At 43.0% G+C, this 16,948-nt stretch overlaps 1 protein-coding gene across 3 annotated transcripts in view; it reads right to left on the minus strand.

Annotated features, from left to right (window-relative positions):
• The window catches only part of LOC116327705 (NACHT and WD repeat domain-containing protein 2), a 62,278-nt gene that overhangs the window by 21,866 nt on the left and 23,464 nt on the right, over positions 1-16,948 (minus strand). For all 3 annotated transcript variants that reach the window (XM_039601684.1, XM_039601679.1, XM_039601673.1), the window contains one exon: positions 11,719-11,835. In XM_039601684.1, the coding sequence (XP_039457618.1) occupies positions 11,719-11,835 (117 nt within the window). The remainder of the gene's footprint in view (positions 1-11,718; positions 11,836-16,948) is intronic.

The raw sequence follows: 16,948 nt of genomic DNA on the forward strand, positions 1-16,948 counted from the left end.
GCTTAGCGCTACTGTGACTTTATTTCCAATAAAGCAAGAAGCCCATTAAGACAAGAACGCCAGTGTAAGAGCAAAATAAGTGCCAGGCAAATTTAAAAGATATACAAGTAAGAAATGTCAGGAGAAGGCTGGGATTCCCCCCGTGTGTCCGACTCCCCGCCTGCTCTTCCTGCCAAAATAAAGAGTTTCACAGAAAAGTAGGGCAAGCTGCTCGCTATCTTCAGTTGTGTCATGAGCTGGATCCAAGCCCAAAATGTTTCAAGTAACGGATGAGCTATTTGGCTCAGAGTGCTCCAAATAAGAGAGAATGAATAAAACCATGTGGTTTCTTGTCTTTTTTAACATTTGCACTCCAAAAACAAAGACAAAAAGATCGCATTTCCTTTTGTTACTTAAACCAACAAACAACCTGAAACCCTGCTGAGATCAATGTGATAACACAGGTTTTGTGTTCTGTACAAGCAGCAAAATCTGAGACTGAGCTACTGGGACAGCATGAAGATAAATGTGCAGGAAATAAGTGTGCAAACTTTCAGCCACCACACTGGAACTGTGTTTCTAATGTTGATGCCTTTTGGAAAGATTTTCACTGCTCATTGACCTCTTTGTTAGGAACACTGGGTTGGACCCAAGTTTGAGCCTTCAGAGCTGTTTTAATTCTTTATGGTTTAATGAGGTGTTCCAAACATCCCAGATTTCAGGTTCATGTTGACATATGTTTCTTATCTGGATCGAAGCAGCCATCAGAAAACGGGTACACTCTGTCCATAAAAGCATGGACATGGTTAGCAACGATATTTAGGTGGGCTGTGGTGTTTAAATGATGCTCTGCTGGTACTAAGGGGCCCAAAGGGTGCCAAGAAATCACCTCCCGCACAATTACACCACAACACCTGTTATTTACACCAAATTCTGATCCTACAACTTGAATGTCGCAACACAAATCAAAACTCATCAGATCAAACAATGTCCTGAGAGCCCACCAAAGCTGTAGCCTTAGCGTCCTGTTTTTTAGCTGACAGCAGTCGCACTCGGAGCGGTCTTCTGCTTTAAGGTTCAATGTGTGTTCAGAGATGCTCTTCTGCATTTAGGTTACTCTTTCTTTCCTGTCAGTATGAAGCATTCTGGTCACTTTCAGACTATTCTCTTTAAACCATAGAGATGGTCGTGAGGGAAAATTTCAGCATATCAGGAGTTTATGAAATACAACAACCATACCACATTCAAAGTCACTTAAATCCCCTTTCTTGCTCATTCTGATGCTCAGTTTGAACTGCAGCAGGTCGTCTTGACCATGTCTACATTCACTGAGCTGCTGTCATGTGATTGGTTAATTAGATATTTATTCCAATGAGAAGTTGAACAGGTGTACCTAATCAGGTGGCTAAAGTTTTTCCTTTTTCTCAGGAGAAACTGTCCAGTGGGCTTGTATAGGACGAAAACAACACTCAAACCAACTGATGATCACCATTTTCCTTTTTAAAGTGCTCTTGTTGGGGGCCCTTGAAGATTTTATAAATTTAACTCTTTCTATGTGTCTGACTGACATAAGCTGTGAGAATCTGTGAGAATTTGTTTCTCTCATGCAGTGGATCTACGTGCTTTAATAACTGGACAATCTATTTAATTTGGAGGTTAAATTTGTATTTCAGGATTTGTATTTTCAAAGATATTTTAAAAATGTAAAAGTAATGCTATCTTGGATAGCACTGCCCATTCTTGTATATCAGATTGAGTTAAAAGTAGCCTGGCTCTATTGTAGCAGCAAGTACAACAGAGTAGAATACAGTGGATGTGCTCTAATGAACTATAATAATAACAATAATAATAATAATAAGTGCTCCCATTGATCTTAGAATGAATGGCCATTGGTTGTCTTTGTAGTTAAGCTAGCTGATGGCTTATTTCAAAGCCAAAAGAAATACAGATGTTCTTCCTCTCCTCTAAAAACTCTATATTGAACTCACCTCTTGCTACAGCACCATACACGCTGCTCAGGCACATTGAGAAAGCCACAGGGTTCAGCAGTTATCCACATTGGGGACACTCAGGTGGGCAGTGACCATTTTGATCCAGCCATTTTTTTTTACTTTACGTAAGATCAACCTATTTCAGAATCAAACAGCCTCCCGAGGAGCGACTGTTTAGATGCAGCTTAGATCTTCCAGGAACCTACGAACACTGAAATGCCCTGCAGGTCACCTCATCTACCTACCTCAGATGACCTTCTGTGACTCACGGTGCTGCAGTGATGTGTCGGAGAGGATGGAGGCGCTGGGCTGAGCTATAGTAATACTGAGAGTGTGTGTGTGTGTGTGTGTGTGTGTGTGTGTGTGTGTGAGAGAATGTGTGTGAGAGAGGTAGAGAGAGGAGAGAGAACAGTCACTCTCCAAGTTGCTGACAAAGTCTCTGTCAGCTTGCATCGCAGTGATGTAGGGCGAATGGAGTAGTTGTGTGCACGCACATGTGTGTGTGTAGAGATGGAGATTAGGATAAAACCAACTGATGTTTCCCATCAAAATTACAAAATCAGGTGTTCAGATGCCTACACAGACACAGACCCGTCTGTCACTTCTGTCACCCACTTAGTTTACTGAAGTCAAACTGTAAATAAAGAAACAAAAAAAATTGCAAATATTGGCCGGGTGGCTTTAACACCCGTGTCTTAGCCGGAGAGCAGGCGCGCAATGAGGCTATCTTAAGTGGATTACTGCTTGGAAGCTGACAACTTCCCTCTTGTGTGTGTGAGTGTGTCACTCCATACGCTAGTCTTTTGAGAGAAGTTACTTCTTATTACACTTTAGGACCAACAGGTGCAGGAAACACATGAAGCTAAAGTGGCAATAGCAAAGCACACAGTGGCCAAATGGCAGTGCCAACTCTGCCTCCCTCCCTCTTTCCCTACTCTGTTTTTTTATCCTTGAAAGGGGGGGTGACAGTGAGGGGCTATATACTCTGACTAAGTGCACTTTATCTGATGAGCCAGCTGAGAGAGGCAGCAAAGATATTGTGCACAGCTACAGTATGAATTAGCAAATCAATCACTCACACGGTCAATTAATCAATGAAACACACAGTCAACTGTTCGGGTATTTGCTGCATAAGCTTTGGCACAAGCAGAGGGAAATATGGCTCTGAACACAAGCAGATGATGTGAGAAAAAAACGTTTTTTTCTGACACTCAGAGAGCTGTGTTACATCTCACTATGTGCAAACTGGATCCTATCAGCATGTAGTATGTGCCAATCGTCACGGTAATTTTGCAAGAAATTAGTTTTGCACCATTATTTTGACTTCACTAGAACAGAACGGGTAAAAAACTGTTCAATTCTGAACTGATTTGTGTATTCCTTATCCATGTTATACTGTTATGCAGTCGCCTTCCCCCCTGATTCATCTACTGTCCATTTATGCCAACTTTTCTCTGACTGGCTATCCTAAATGACGCCAGTGCAGAAGTGCAAAAACATTTTAGGATCTACTTGAGTCTGGCTCCAAAAGGACTCGTGTGTTACAGCATGAAAAAGCATGTTTGGGGCCTAAAAATACAGTTTTGGCCTCGAGTGGGGTGAATTTTTTTTTTTTATAGCCCATCAATCCATTACTGAGTCTTCTAACACAGGCAGCTGGGACTCATCCATGACTTGGATTGGAATTCTTCAATGTGATTATGCTGTTTGTTACATTTGGAGCACAATTAACGTATTATCTAACGAATGTTATGATGTTGCATCCACCCAACATGTTTGTGCTTTATATGGGAGAGTGAAATTCTTGTATTTTATTAGTTAGTTGCTTAGCACTAATCTGATATGCATCTCTGTGCATTGCACATATGCAGTTTATAAATTCAGTTTGATAACCCAGCTAAACAGCACCAGCTGATTAGGGCACTCAACTCTCTCATTCATGTATGGCAACTTGTGGCTTCAAAAAAACGACACTGTTAAAAGTGAAACTTTTAAATGCAGATTTCGAAGTACATGTATGATACGCTAGTATATAATATGAAAGACCAACTTCCTTCCAGGTCTGGAAAGTGAATCCAAATGCATAAGTGCCTTAAACTTGCATTTTTTATTTTTTTAACTGGCCTTTTTTAATTCACTTAATTCACACACCTGCAGTACCTTTGCAGCCCACCAGGGGCCCGGACCCACACTTTGGGGTTCACTGATCTGGGAAAGCGGCCCGCTGACTCTGTGAATACTTTGCTGCAGAGTTTATGATCCATTTTGTAAATTTGGGTCATTCTGAGTGTCAGAAAGGAGGATTGTCTAGGATATGCTCATTGGCTAATGATTTGATTAACAAGTCATTAGCCAATGAGTGCGTGGGTTCACATTCAGATCCGCCCCCTCACTTCTTACAATTTTGATACGCCAAGAAGAAAGAACTAATCTCATCTAATGAGGCTTCAAAATTATGACTTCGTTAATGGCCTGGTGACGTCATGGTGGCTACGTCCATCTTTGTTTTACAGTCTATAGTATGAGCAATAGGAGGGCGGAGCTTCTTTGCAACCTGTGTGTCTCTGTGTATTTAGGGTATTTACTTCCTTTGACATCAAACAGAGCTACGAGTAGAGAAAACTGTCTCAAACTGAGCATTTAAAGCCGTCTGAAGGCTGAGCTTTGCACATGGGGGCTTCTTTAAATGAACACTGGAACAATATTTTAGTCCCACATGTGTTTTCCTACTGCTTTAAGAAGCCCCTAAAATATATCCTAATTACTCCTGCATGAGTAATGCATTGTATAAAAAAACTGCAGCACCCATTTGAAATTTATGAGCCTTTTATAAAAATGAAACTCCATATCTGTGGCATGATTTTTTTAAGATTTACAGCTGAGTGGGAACAAATGCGTTCAGGAGAGTAAGAAAATATAGCCAGACGGACTAAAATAACATTTGATGATCTGGATTATGAGTTGAAGGTTAAGATAAAGAAATAAAAGGTCGAAAAATGTTCGCACCACTTGAAAAACATTTGATTTTCTGAAGCTGTGAGGAGCAGCTTATCAGTGCAGTCAAGAGTCGGGCAGATTTAATACTAGTATGTATCCTGACCCCCAGTACAAACACTCTGTGGCCAAAACTTGCTTAGAATAAGCACGTCGGATGGATTTGCATAAACACTTCACACTGTCCAAGAAGCTACGCTTGAATCAGAGCAATCTTTCCACAAGCATGAAGACACAATTTCCAGTATCATTGAAGAAGTCTGGGCTATCGTATTAGCGCTTACATCATGTTAACTGAATGGGGGAGAAGCAGTGGGAAACAAACACGAGCTACAGTATCCTCAACTATCCTCTTACATCCAGTAAAGCTGCCGTGCGGGCAGCAGAGCCGGAACAGTTTGCTGATACGTGTCCTTGAGGCGATCGTCAAGTTTTAGTTTTAGTTTAGTTTTTTTTAAAGGGGGGAAATCTGAGACCACTGCAGAGCGGAGGACAAGAAAAGAAAAAAGAAAAGAAAAAGAAAAGAAGTCATGGCTCATTGTCATGCTTAATCTCCGGGTCAGTGACACCATCACCATGCCAACCCCTACCATCGCCATGGAGACCAGCTTTATTGCATCGACAGGTTAGAGAAAAGCCCCTGGTAGCCAGGTGTGTGCGTGTTTCACAGCCCTGCACTGCCACCTGTCTTGTGTTGAGTTGTGCCTTTTGAGTGACACTCGCTGCAAGTGACTGTTACTCATAAAGAAAGACTGACGCGTCCAATAACAAAGCTGGTTATATAACAGTCGTGTCTGTCTTATGAAGTGAGGCGCCTCTAAATCTAGATGGCCACGCATTCTCGCCGTGCCTCCGGTGTTTCTCTCTGGCTTACGTTACGATAACATGTGAAAAACGTATTTGTCACACTGACATGTTTCAGATCATCAAACACATTTTAAATACAAAATGCAGTTTTTTAAATCATGTCTTCATTTCTTAAGGGGAAAAAGATATCCAAGCGTACCTGGCCCTGTGTGGAAGTAACTACCCGCCCTTGTTAAATCATGAATTAACTGTGATTAGCTGTATTTTTTTGGACAGATGAGCTCAGTTTCACCAGACACACACAGGCCTGATTACTGCAGACCTGCCAAATCACTTAAACAGAACCTGTGTGATGAAGTGAAGCAGGCTAAAAGATCCCAAAAAGCAACATCATGCCCCGATCTAAAGAAGCAGTTGAGAAACAAAGTCACTGACATCTATCAGCCTGTGTTATAAATCTTTGTGTGTGACAGGTGATGCACCTTTACTTAAAGCTGATAGTGGGAGGGGCTAAGATGATAGAAAGGCAGGAAATGAGGAGGCTTGTCATCCTAATGAAAAACAGCCTGCATGTGTGTGCTGCAGCTGGGACACCTGCACCTCATCATCTCACCAGTGAAAGCTGTGATGCCAGACTGAAGCTCTCAGCCCACCTTCACTTTGCTTCTTTCCTTTCCATCCACAGTTACACGTCTGCCTGTTCGGCTCGTTCTTCAGCCACGCGCTCCTGCCAGGTTCACCGCCATTCCCCACTCCCGTTCCCACCTGCTTCAGTCTCCAGCCATCATCAGTCTCTCCATACCAGCCACATCTCCAAGAGTCTTTTACAGTAAACATCCTAAAAGGTTTCTGCTTCTGGGTCCAATTACTGCCAAAAAACCCCCAAAACTAACACCTGGGATGACTGCATAAACTGAAATCTTATTTAATAGCAATTCCTCTCAAGAGCTATCTTTTCTAAATCTGAAATGGTGGGATTCTACACCTTAAATCCCTTTAACAAGGTTGAACTGAAGAGTCTTCATAAATCTGAGAAATTAAATGGAAATTAAACTCCCGTTATGAAAGAGAAGGATTCCTGTAGAAGGAAAGCTCACATTCCCGTCGTAGTTTCTCTTTGTTTTCTTTATTTGCTTTGCAATTTTTTTTATATAAGCAACATTATTGTTAGTCTGTTGAATTTTGATGTGTTTTGTTTTGTGTGAGTGTTCTCTAGTTCTTTACTTTCCTTATAGTGGGACAAGATTGTTTTATTAACAAATGTATTTAATTTTCCAATTTTATTTTGATAATTTAGAGACTTCTATTCAATTCAAACAGTTGCCTCAAGGCGCTTTATAATATAAACTAAAGACCCTACGATAATACAGAGAAAACCTCAACAATCAGACGACCCTCTTTGAGCAAGCGCTTTGGTACGGAGCCCTGCAAGGGACATTGGAGAAAAAAACATGAAGATGAACTTTTGCAAGATAGTTTTAAGATTAGTCTTTCTTACTATAAGTAGCTGCTGCCATTGTTGGAAACTGGAATTGGCTGGGCCGCGCTATGAATTATGGGATAGGTTGGAGAACGAAGGATACACCCAACCCATCCATGAAATTCAGGGAAATGAGGGACGCATTTTGAGCAGCCTTCGAATTGGACGAGCCTTTGTCGCCTGGCTGTGACGTAATCGGCCTTCAAATGCGACCTGCGAAGGATTCGGCCTATTTTGCGAGATCTCGCAAAAGTAACTCAGGATCTCGCAAAACTTTTGCGAGATCTCACAAAAGTTCATCTTTTATTTTTTTTCTCCAATGTCCCTTGTGGGGCTCCGTACTTTGGCGACAGTGGGAAGGAAAACCTCCCTTTTAACAGGAAGAAACCTCCAGCAGAACCAGGCTCAGGGAGGTTGGGGTTGTTCTACTTGGTTAATAATTAACTTGTAACCCCCACCTCCAACCATTTCTGTATTACTGTAGGGTCTTCACCTTACAATGTAAAATGCCTTGAGCCAATTATTGTTGTGTTTCACTGCAGCACTAAAATTGAACTAAACTGAAACTTGACTGGAGAACAACCCTGTAAGGTTGTGGCTTGTTCTGCTGAAAACTTCACATATTGCCCAACCATGATCTATAACTCAGGTTGTCATGCTCTTATTGGATGCTAGGAACAAAAACGTGTTAAACTTATGTAGCTCGAGAGAGAAACGGCTCGAGGCATCTGCACAGGAAACAATTCACTCATCGCTTTATTGCTGATGGTTGGTTGCTAACATAAGTTCCAAGCTCTGATCGCCATTACTGTGTTTACCAAGGTGTCATATGTCAACCAAACGTCTCATCTGTAATCACTTCAACTTTGCCAAGAAGTGGAGAAACGCTTAACTTGGGATTGTCTGATTATCGAATGCACACGTGCTTGCAGGTAACTTTAGAGACGAGAGAAGTAAGAGAACAAACGTGGATCTTTACCTTACAATATAAAGCACCTTGAGGCAACCGTTGTTGTGATTTGAATGCGAACATGTCGCCATCTCAGTAGCACAATATTGCAGTAGTTTAGTTAGTGCATGCAATAGTATCGTGGTTACCGCATTCAATGGGCACAGATCAGTCAGGAATGGCTTTAAAGCTGCCAAACAAACCATGCAGCGCTACCCGCTGTGGCGACCCCTTGTGGCAAGGGAGAAAATGAACGTTTTTGTTTCAGTTACTAGAAGCGAGATATGTTAGACAAGGTGTCAAAGCTGTTAGTTTGAATCTGAGTGCATCACAGCATGGAAGCATTTGTAGCGAGCACTGTACGTACCAAACAAAGTGTAAAAGGTTTCCTGTGGTTTCACAGATCCTCTGCAGCAGCAAGAAACACACCTACACTACAAACGTCAATCCTTTTCCTCTGTTCCCTCTCTAGTGTCTGCATGCAGGAAAAAAAAGTAGCTTTTCATAGTTTATTCCTTCATCTCTTTCCTTTCTTCTGGCCATCCCTCCTCTCTGGTCGATGCACTGGGCTCTGTGACAGTTATTGTGGGCTGCATACCCGGCAGACCTGCCTGTCTTTGAAGTCTCCTCTTGCTGCCATGTGTTTGTGTATGTGTATGTTAGCTGGGGTGACACTTGGACAGCCCCTGAGAAGGTCTGAAGATAACTGTGTCTGGAAACCACCAGAGACTGCGGCTGAGTTTGCAAGGACGTAAAACACAAAAACAAATAAGATAAGTAAACGTAAAGGATGCAAAATGAGAAAACAGAATCCACACACAGCCTCACATCCTTAAAACCTACTACCTACCTTGTTGTTGAAACAACAAGACCTTAAATTCTGTTGACATGCTCCCCATCCTCGCATATATATCTAGGTCTACCGCCCTGTAAAAATAAACAACGGGACTCCGGAGACAGCTCAGACAACCCAGAACTGTCATAAACGAGGATCCAAGTCCCTGATCAAAGGGCCCGCCACCGCCGCTTTGAGCTCCCCAGTCCTGGAAACGGGGCCGCCATCCCGCCCGAACGGCCTGTGTGGCGACGACAGGGAGCCACGCTGCAGGGAGCGCAGCAGCTGGCTTTGACAAGTCTGAATGGGACTTAATCCTGTGGAGGTATTGCGGACTCCTCGGCATAAATACATTCACCACAGGGAGCGCAGGACTAGAATATTCTATTAAAGATTTAAGCAGCCAGATGGGGGAGGATGTGCGCATGCTTGTGTACGGGTGTGTAGAACAGTCTCTATCACCCAAAGTTAGAAAACACCCGAGGTGATTCTCAATCTCCCTCAGGTCACTGTGCTCTGTTTGCACGTTCCTGTGGGGGTGTTTGTTTGTACGCTTGAAAGTGGGATAGAAGAAGAAAGGTGGATCGGAGATAGAACAAAGAGGTGTGTGTGTGTGTGTGTGCACCTGTGTCTACTTTCCCTGAGTGTGCAGTGTGGTGTTGCTCGGAGGTCAGTCAGGGTTAAATTGGTGAAATTGCAGCAGGAAGAGAGAGCGGAGAGGCCGACGGGAATGAATGAAATCAGTGCGGCGTATTCAACACTACAACCAACCAGTTTAGCCTGATGCTACATCACAGAAACATTAGGAAACGCTGCGACAGAGTGCCGGGAGAAAAGATGTCGCAAGAAGTGCACTTGCATAGAAATCTTTGAGCTCGCAAACTGTTGCATGTCCACTCAAAAAGCTTACAGTGGTTACAGCAGCTTCACTCATGCTTCAAGGTGCTACTCTCTGCAACCACTGCTAATACAGCATTTCATCCAAAAAATCGTGGCGGAGTAAATGCTGTGACATGGGCATGCACCATTACCAGAGGAACTAGGTGACTAGTATTTATTGATGGTATATTTGGTATATAAGGTATATTTGTGGATGTTCTTCAATTATCTCAACCCAACTTTGCAGTTATAGGAGACAAAACTGAAGGCAGAGACCTCCAGACAAGCAGCAACTGCAGATGTCTGCAGTAAAGGCCTAGCAGAGCATCTCAAGGGAGGAAAGACAGCATTTAGTGATGTCCACAGCTTCTAGACTTAAGCCAATCACTGACTGGAAAACGTTTTCAACCAGTCCTCATATTTAAAATGGACCTAATCTGTCCAGTTACTTTTGAGCATCTGAAAAAGGGCTGCTACGTATAAAAATGGCTGCAATTTTAACATTTTAACATGGTAGTCTGTGGGGGCTGACGTGCACTTAGTGGACATTTGAGGAACTGCAACCTTCAACAAAGGCTTCATTTTTCAGCTCCAAACAAAAGCTCGACTCTGGTTTCTCACTTACTTCCCCAGTTGGGCCGAGGTCGGTTTACGTTAAAGAAAAGCGATGAGTTAGGAGTCTCAATGAAGCTTTATAATATGAACTATTAAATATACTGTATCCGTCCAGCGAAAGAAATTTGCCCATGCGGCATTAGGTGTCTTGTTTTAATCAGCTGGAGGAAGTGCTCGAAATAAGTAGCATCACTCCGCTGGATACGAGCTACGATGAATCTGAGATGTAGTGAAATGTGTTTGTGACAGACGGCGATGACAACAGCTGAATTAGAATGGCAGTAGGCAGCAGTGCATGGACGATAGGAGAAGAAGGAGATACAAAAGTCGTTCCGAGGATGGGGATTATTCCCTCTAGAGACCAGCGCTCCTGCTACACCCATAATGCATTATGTCTCCCTGTGATCTCTCACCTCAATTTCAACCTCTAGAAACGGATCTGTTCCATTTGAATAATTCACCATCAATTTCTCTTCCTGTCGTCTTCCTCGGTGCAGTCCTGTCTCCATCCTTTCCTCCTTGGGCCTGGGCTTTTTTTTTTCTTTTCATGTGACCTAAAATTATCTAAAAAAGATCACTGAACTGTCAAGCGTAAAGATGTATCACGCCATTCTCTCTCCTTCCAGAGGTCTTCACATCTTGCGCTCACGCAAGCACATCTTTAAGTTTGCATTGAGCTTTCAGCGCTAATACAATTGTGGGGAATACTTTCATATCATTCTCGCTGACAGGTGACAGAGCATTTTTGTCACTTTGGTGAGGTAGTGTTATTTTTGTTACCGTTCAAATGCTATTCTCTGAAAGGAGGATGGGCCCTTTAACAACTGTACACGTTGAAAAACAGAAAAAAGGCGGACCGCGTATTGTCTTCTTGTCCGCTGTCAAACAGAATAAACACACACATTGCTTGCACACACACTGCACACAAAAGCTACAACAAAAGGATTTCGAAGGTTCGTCAAAGTCTTTGTTTCAGCACAAAGACAGGTCTAAAAGTAAAATGTGACTTCACTCAAAGGCACGTGAGCCCAAAAACAGCCCAGTTTTAATCCCACATCAGAGGCAAGTAATGAAATCGAATAACAGTTGCAGAAGGAAACGCTTTCTTCACAGAGTTTTGTACTTATCGTGTAAACACAAAGTCAACAGATCATTAAAAAGGATAACCTACGCAGTCCGCGATACTCACGACAAAGCACGGTCCAGCCGAGGTCTTCAGACATTCCTCCAGGAGTTTCATTCGGAGTCGCTGCAGCTCTGGACTGTCCCACTCCTCTGGATCGACACCCCAGTACAGATCCACCACCTGAACACGCAAACAAGCAAGAGTGTCTCAGTTTTAATAAGAACAAAGACAAATTAGAGACATGCAGAATCATTATCTTTTTCTGGAAATTGTGCCTTGCAGCATCTGAATACTTTTTAATTCATTACCAGTTTAGGCAAAAGATATTATTATTCCCATCTGCACTCATTTAAATTCGGTGCTACTTTTGGAGCTACAGTTAGTATGGCTCATGACTCAATAGCTTGTAGAACCACCTTCAGCAGCAGCAACTTGCGGTAACAATTTACTGTATGATTTTATCAGTGTGTCACATGGTTGTGGAGGATTTTTAGCCCACTTTACAGCGCTGCTGCCTCAGTTCATTGAAGTTGCATTTCAGTCATGCTGAGGTCTGGACTTTGACAGCAGTTTGATTCTTTTCTTTTGCAGCCATTCTGTTGCCGATTCGCTGTTGTGTTTGGGCTCGTGGTCCTGTTGCATGACCCAATTTCAGCTCTAGCTGCGGGAAAGATGACCTCACATTTGACTCTAGAAAACATTGGTGTACAGAGGAGTAAATGGTCAACTCAAAGACTGCAAAGTGCCGAGATCCTGTGGCTGCAGAACAAGCCCACTTCCACCACCGTGCTGACAGTCGATATGAGGTGTTTATTCTGATATGCTGTTCCTGGCTTTCGACAAATATGGCGCTGTGCATTATGGCCAAACGTCCTCGCTTTGGTCTCATCCGTTCCAAAGGACGTTGTTTCAGACGTCTTGTTGTCTGTTCAGATGCAAATGTGCAAACCTAAAATGTGCTGCCAAGTTCTTTTCAGGTTGTTTTTACACCTGCCGAGTTTAGTCAGTTTGAATCAAAGTCAGGTTTGATTTCCCCTTTGTGAACACAGTAATTACACTTGGGTGTGGACCAAAACAATCACACGAAGACTCTGTAGAGGGGATGGTAGTGGCCCGGTACTGAGCTCTAGAGCGGTCTGTTTATGGTGTGAATCTGATTTGAGCCAACTACCAGGTGTATGCTGAAAATTTAAGCTAAACGCCTACCGTACCCAGGTATGCTTCACTTTCTGGGATGCAGCAGAGTACTATAATGTGCAGAGTATACAAATCGTCAGTACGGGCTAGCAACTAACCATAAAATTAATGTAAATTCTCCACGTTCACTATTCCAGAATGCAGCACCTTCTCCCTGTATTTATTCTGTTGCCCACAAAGCTACAACTTTACAAACGCATCAACATCATGAGTTCGACCAAAGTAAACCAACTACAGGTGTTAAGACCATCCAACTGCCAAAATGTAAATGGCCTGTATTTGCATGCTTTAATGTTCACACTTACTGATGATCAGTTAAGTGTATTTCTTAATTCCTATGGAAGCAGTAAGGGTGGAGTTTTTACAGAAGACCTTTCAGAAGAGAGCAGGATACAACAGCAACGATTATGATACCACATCAAACAGAGTGGGTTGCAAAGCAGCTTGCAGTGGTAAACGAGCCATCAGCTGAGGTGGGCTGGCATTAAGCTCAGTCATCATTATCTAACATCCTATAGCTTACTTAAACTAATCTCATAATCAGTCTCCATAAGAAATGGTAAATGGCCTGTATTTGTATAGCGCTTTACTTAGTCCCTAAGAACCCCAAAGCGCTTTACACTACATTCAGTCATTCACCCATTCACACACACACACACACTGGTGATGGCAAGCTACATTGTAGCCACAGCCGCCCTGGGGCGCACTGACAGAGGCGAGGCTGCCGGACACTGGCGCCACCGGGCCCTCTGACCACCACCAGTAGGCAACGGGTGAAGTGTCATGCCCAAGGACACAACGACCGGGACTGTCAGAGCCGGGGCTCGAACCGGCAACCTTCCAATTATACAAGACGAACTGCCAACTCTTGAGCCACGATCGCCCCACAGAACAAATAAGACAAGAAAAGATAAAATAAGAAAAGAATAAAGAATTCAATGAAGCTTTCTCCTTTTCTTTTAAAAAAATAAAACTATGGATTTCGTGCTGTAGCTGGAGAATATTTGTAGTTCCTAGAAAACTCTCTGTTTGGCAATAATTTAAAAACTTGCAAACATACAGAATGGCCAGTTTCTGTGGATACACTGAAGTATTATAAGCTTAGCCGTATAAAACGGAGGAAATCATTTAACCAAAGTAGTAATGTATTCACAGAAATTTAAGGAAAACTGATGCCAAGTTTTGTCATTTCACAAAAGGGACCGCGTATAATTAAACAAAAGCAAAACGGCTCAAAAGGGGATCAGCGGGCTTAAAGTCTGCAAATCAGTTGAACCAAAGCCAGTACTTTCTTTAAACACCGACTCAAACACACATACACACACCTGCTTGCTGTCAATGAAACCCACTACACCAGTCACACAAACACACACTCATCCTCCCTCAACACATTTGTCACAAGTTTTGGCAGTTGAGACAAATCCAACTATAAACACGCCGCAGGGAGGATTTCTCAGTAGATGAGGGAAGGCTGAGGGAACGCCTGTATAAATGTGAGTGTGTGTCTCCACCACGATGCTGCTGGTTCAGGGCTCACCAACTACCATCTTCCTGAACATCAGCCCGCTGGATTGGGCCTGACTTGTGGCTGATCGCCATGGAAGGCTCAAGAATAAGGAATAGATGGATGGCTACGCATGATGGCCTTTTACTACTTGGAGCTCACGTTTCAGCAGCCTTAATGTATGAGCATCATCCCGTGATTCTTTCCTCTTCTGCTGCAAGTAACTAGCTGTTTTTCCAGACTGACTGCATGCTTGCTGAGCGTGAGGAGCAAAAAGGAGGTTTTTCAGAGGGTTGAGATGAAGCCAAAGTGATACAGCATCGCTGCTGTCTTCCTTCATGCTCTGCTGCTCACCACACTTGCTAGTTCAAATGAGTTTAGCCTGGCACAATGACTGACACATCCGCAGTTTGGCAGAGAACAGCAGTGACTGGCAGGCCTATATAACTGGACAGCACGGAAATTGAGAGTGTGGGACAGTCTGGGAGATATTCGCTTCTCCCATTATTGGTAAGAGCAGCAGGAGGGCTGGAACTACGCCTCAGCTCATCTGCTTGATTGTTGTGCACCTGTGAGCAGCTGTATTACTGTGAAAGGGGACAGCTGTCAACAGCATATTTATTTCTTCCACAGCCTCAGGCAGGCAAATATTATCATTGGAAAACAAGCCAGTTGCTCCAACCACTCAAGTGTAAGGTGCTAGAACCAGAGAATATCTTCTTTTTTTGTTTTAGCTAGATGGTAAATAAACAGACTGTACATGAAAGATGGAAACCGCTTCCCATGTTGAAGCTAGTAGCCTTGAATATGCTTTCTATCTAATGGCCAGCAGGGGGCACATCTTCTGCTTAAAAAGAGAAATGTTTGCAAAGAAGTCTATAAATGCCTGACCTGCCTTCATCTCATCTATGACCTCAGTAAATACTATTGAGATGAGTTTATAGGCTCAATTGCTAGTTTCAACTCCAACGCTCTATTTTGTAAGTGATGGTCTTATTTAAATTAACAGACATAATAAAGGGGGTTTAAAAGTTAGCTCTTTTACTGTTTGGCAAGTTTCCCCCTATGATTGTGCAATGTCTGTTTGGTTTGTAAGGGCTGCCCATTAATCATACGGTTTATATAGCTCTCCCACAAGTCAATGCAACCAATCGGTGATCTAGAGGGTATAAAACAGCGGTCCCCAACCTTTTTTGCGCCATGGACCGGTTTAATGTCAGACAATATTTTCATGGACCGGCCTTTAAGGTGTCGCGGATAAATACAACAAAATAAAATGATACGACCAAGACAAAAAATGTGGTATTTTGTAAATATAATAATAAAAGCGAATTCACTGTGTAATTGTGTAACTTTATTAGCAGCGTCCTCCTGAAATGTGCCAACAAGATTGAAAGTAACATCCTCCTCTCTGCTCCTTAATGCTCTCTGGTCGCTATGGTAACGCGTAAATATTTCTTTCAAAATAAGACACACAACACCCGAGCTTCAACTCTCGCAGCCCAGTACCGAACGACTCGGTATAAAACAAGGATGTAGAATTTGGGTTGGAAAACTGAAGCCAACAAGGAAGTACCTTAAACCTGCATTATATGAGAGACCACCAGACTGCGATTGAGACCCGCCCCTCTTCATCACAATACAATTCCTTAAAACGCTAACCACGAATGTCAAGTCCATCTTTTAAAAAGAGTTTATGACAAAAAGACAAATTAATTGGGCGCCACTTGCATAAAAATAAATAACTGTGGCTTTGATTAGATAAAGACCCTTTACCTTTTCCTCAACTACCAGAAGACTATAAGTTGAAAGAAAAAAAACGGGAAAAAAACCTATCCCACTCCTTAGAGCGCACGTATGATTAGCATCCGTCGAGTTGGCCTGTTGTGTAAAACTCATCACTTGGCATCATCAGTCAATGCGTATCAGCGCCACTAATCTACTTCCCATGGCCGTGTGTGGGGGACGGCAATCGTCCGCGTGTTGACAAAGACCGGAGGGAAGAGGAATGAAGTGAGATGAGCGCCCCTGATTACGACAGGTTTCTACTGGGTTTCAGCAGGTGATTGGGGAGGATGCACTGTAATTAAAAGCTAAATGAAGACATTAGTCATATCTGTTCACTGCGTGCATGTGCGTGGGGGAGGATATACTGATTAAATTTGCCCTGTCACCTGCCGCGCTTCACCGGAGTACAGAGGGATGGGGAGAAACAACAAAAACAGTCGGGGAATGTTGATCCAAAACAGGCAAGGGCACGTAAATGAAGTTAAGAGCAGGAAGCTGTTGGCCGGGGGAATAGTTAAGAAGGCTTTTAACGATTATTCGGTTAGATGAAGAAAGCTTCCAGTGGGACTGGATTTGGCTGGAACCGTTTCACAGTTTCCTTGTGTCTTTTCGCCCTCCTTCTCGCTTTTTCTTTTATGCCAACTTTGTCTTTGCCGTTCCTCTCTCTGATAGCTTTCCCTCTCCCCACGCTTTCCCTAAACTAGAGTGGTGGGGGTGCCGTTGCTTACGTAAGAGATGGAGCAGCTTCTGCTAAGCAGCTTTCTAATGCCCTTGGAAGGCATTTGCCCGTGGCGGGTCAAGAGC

Source organism: Oreochromis aureus, linkage group 3 (assembly GCF_013358895.1).
Source record: "Oreochromis aureus strain Israel breed Guangdong linkage group 3, ZZ_aureus, whole genome shotgun sequence".
Taxonomy (NCBI): domain Eukaryota; kingdom Metazoa; phylum Chordata; class Actinopteri; order Cichliformes; family Cichlidae; genus Oreochromis; species Oreochromis aureus.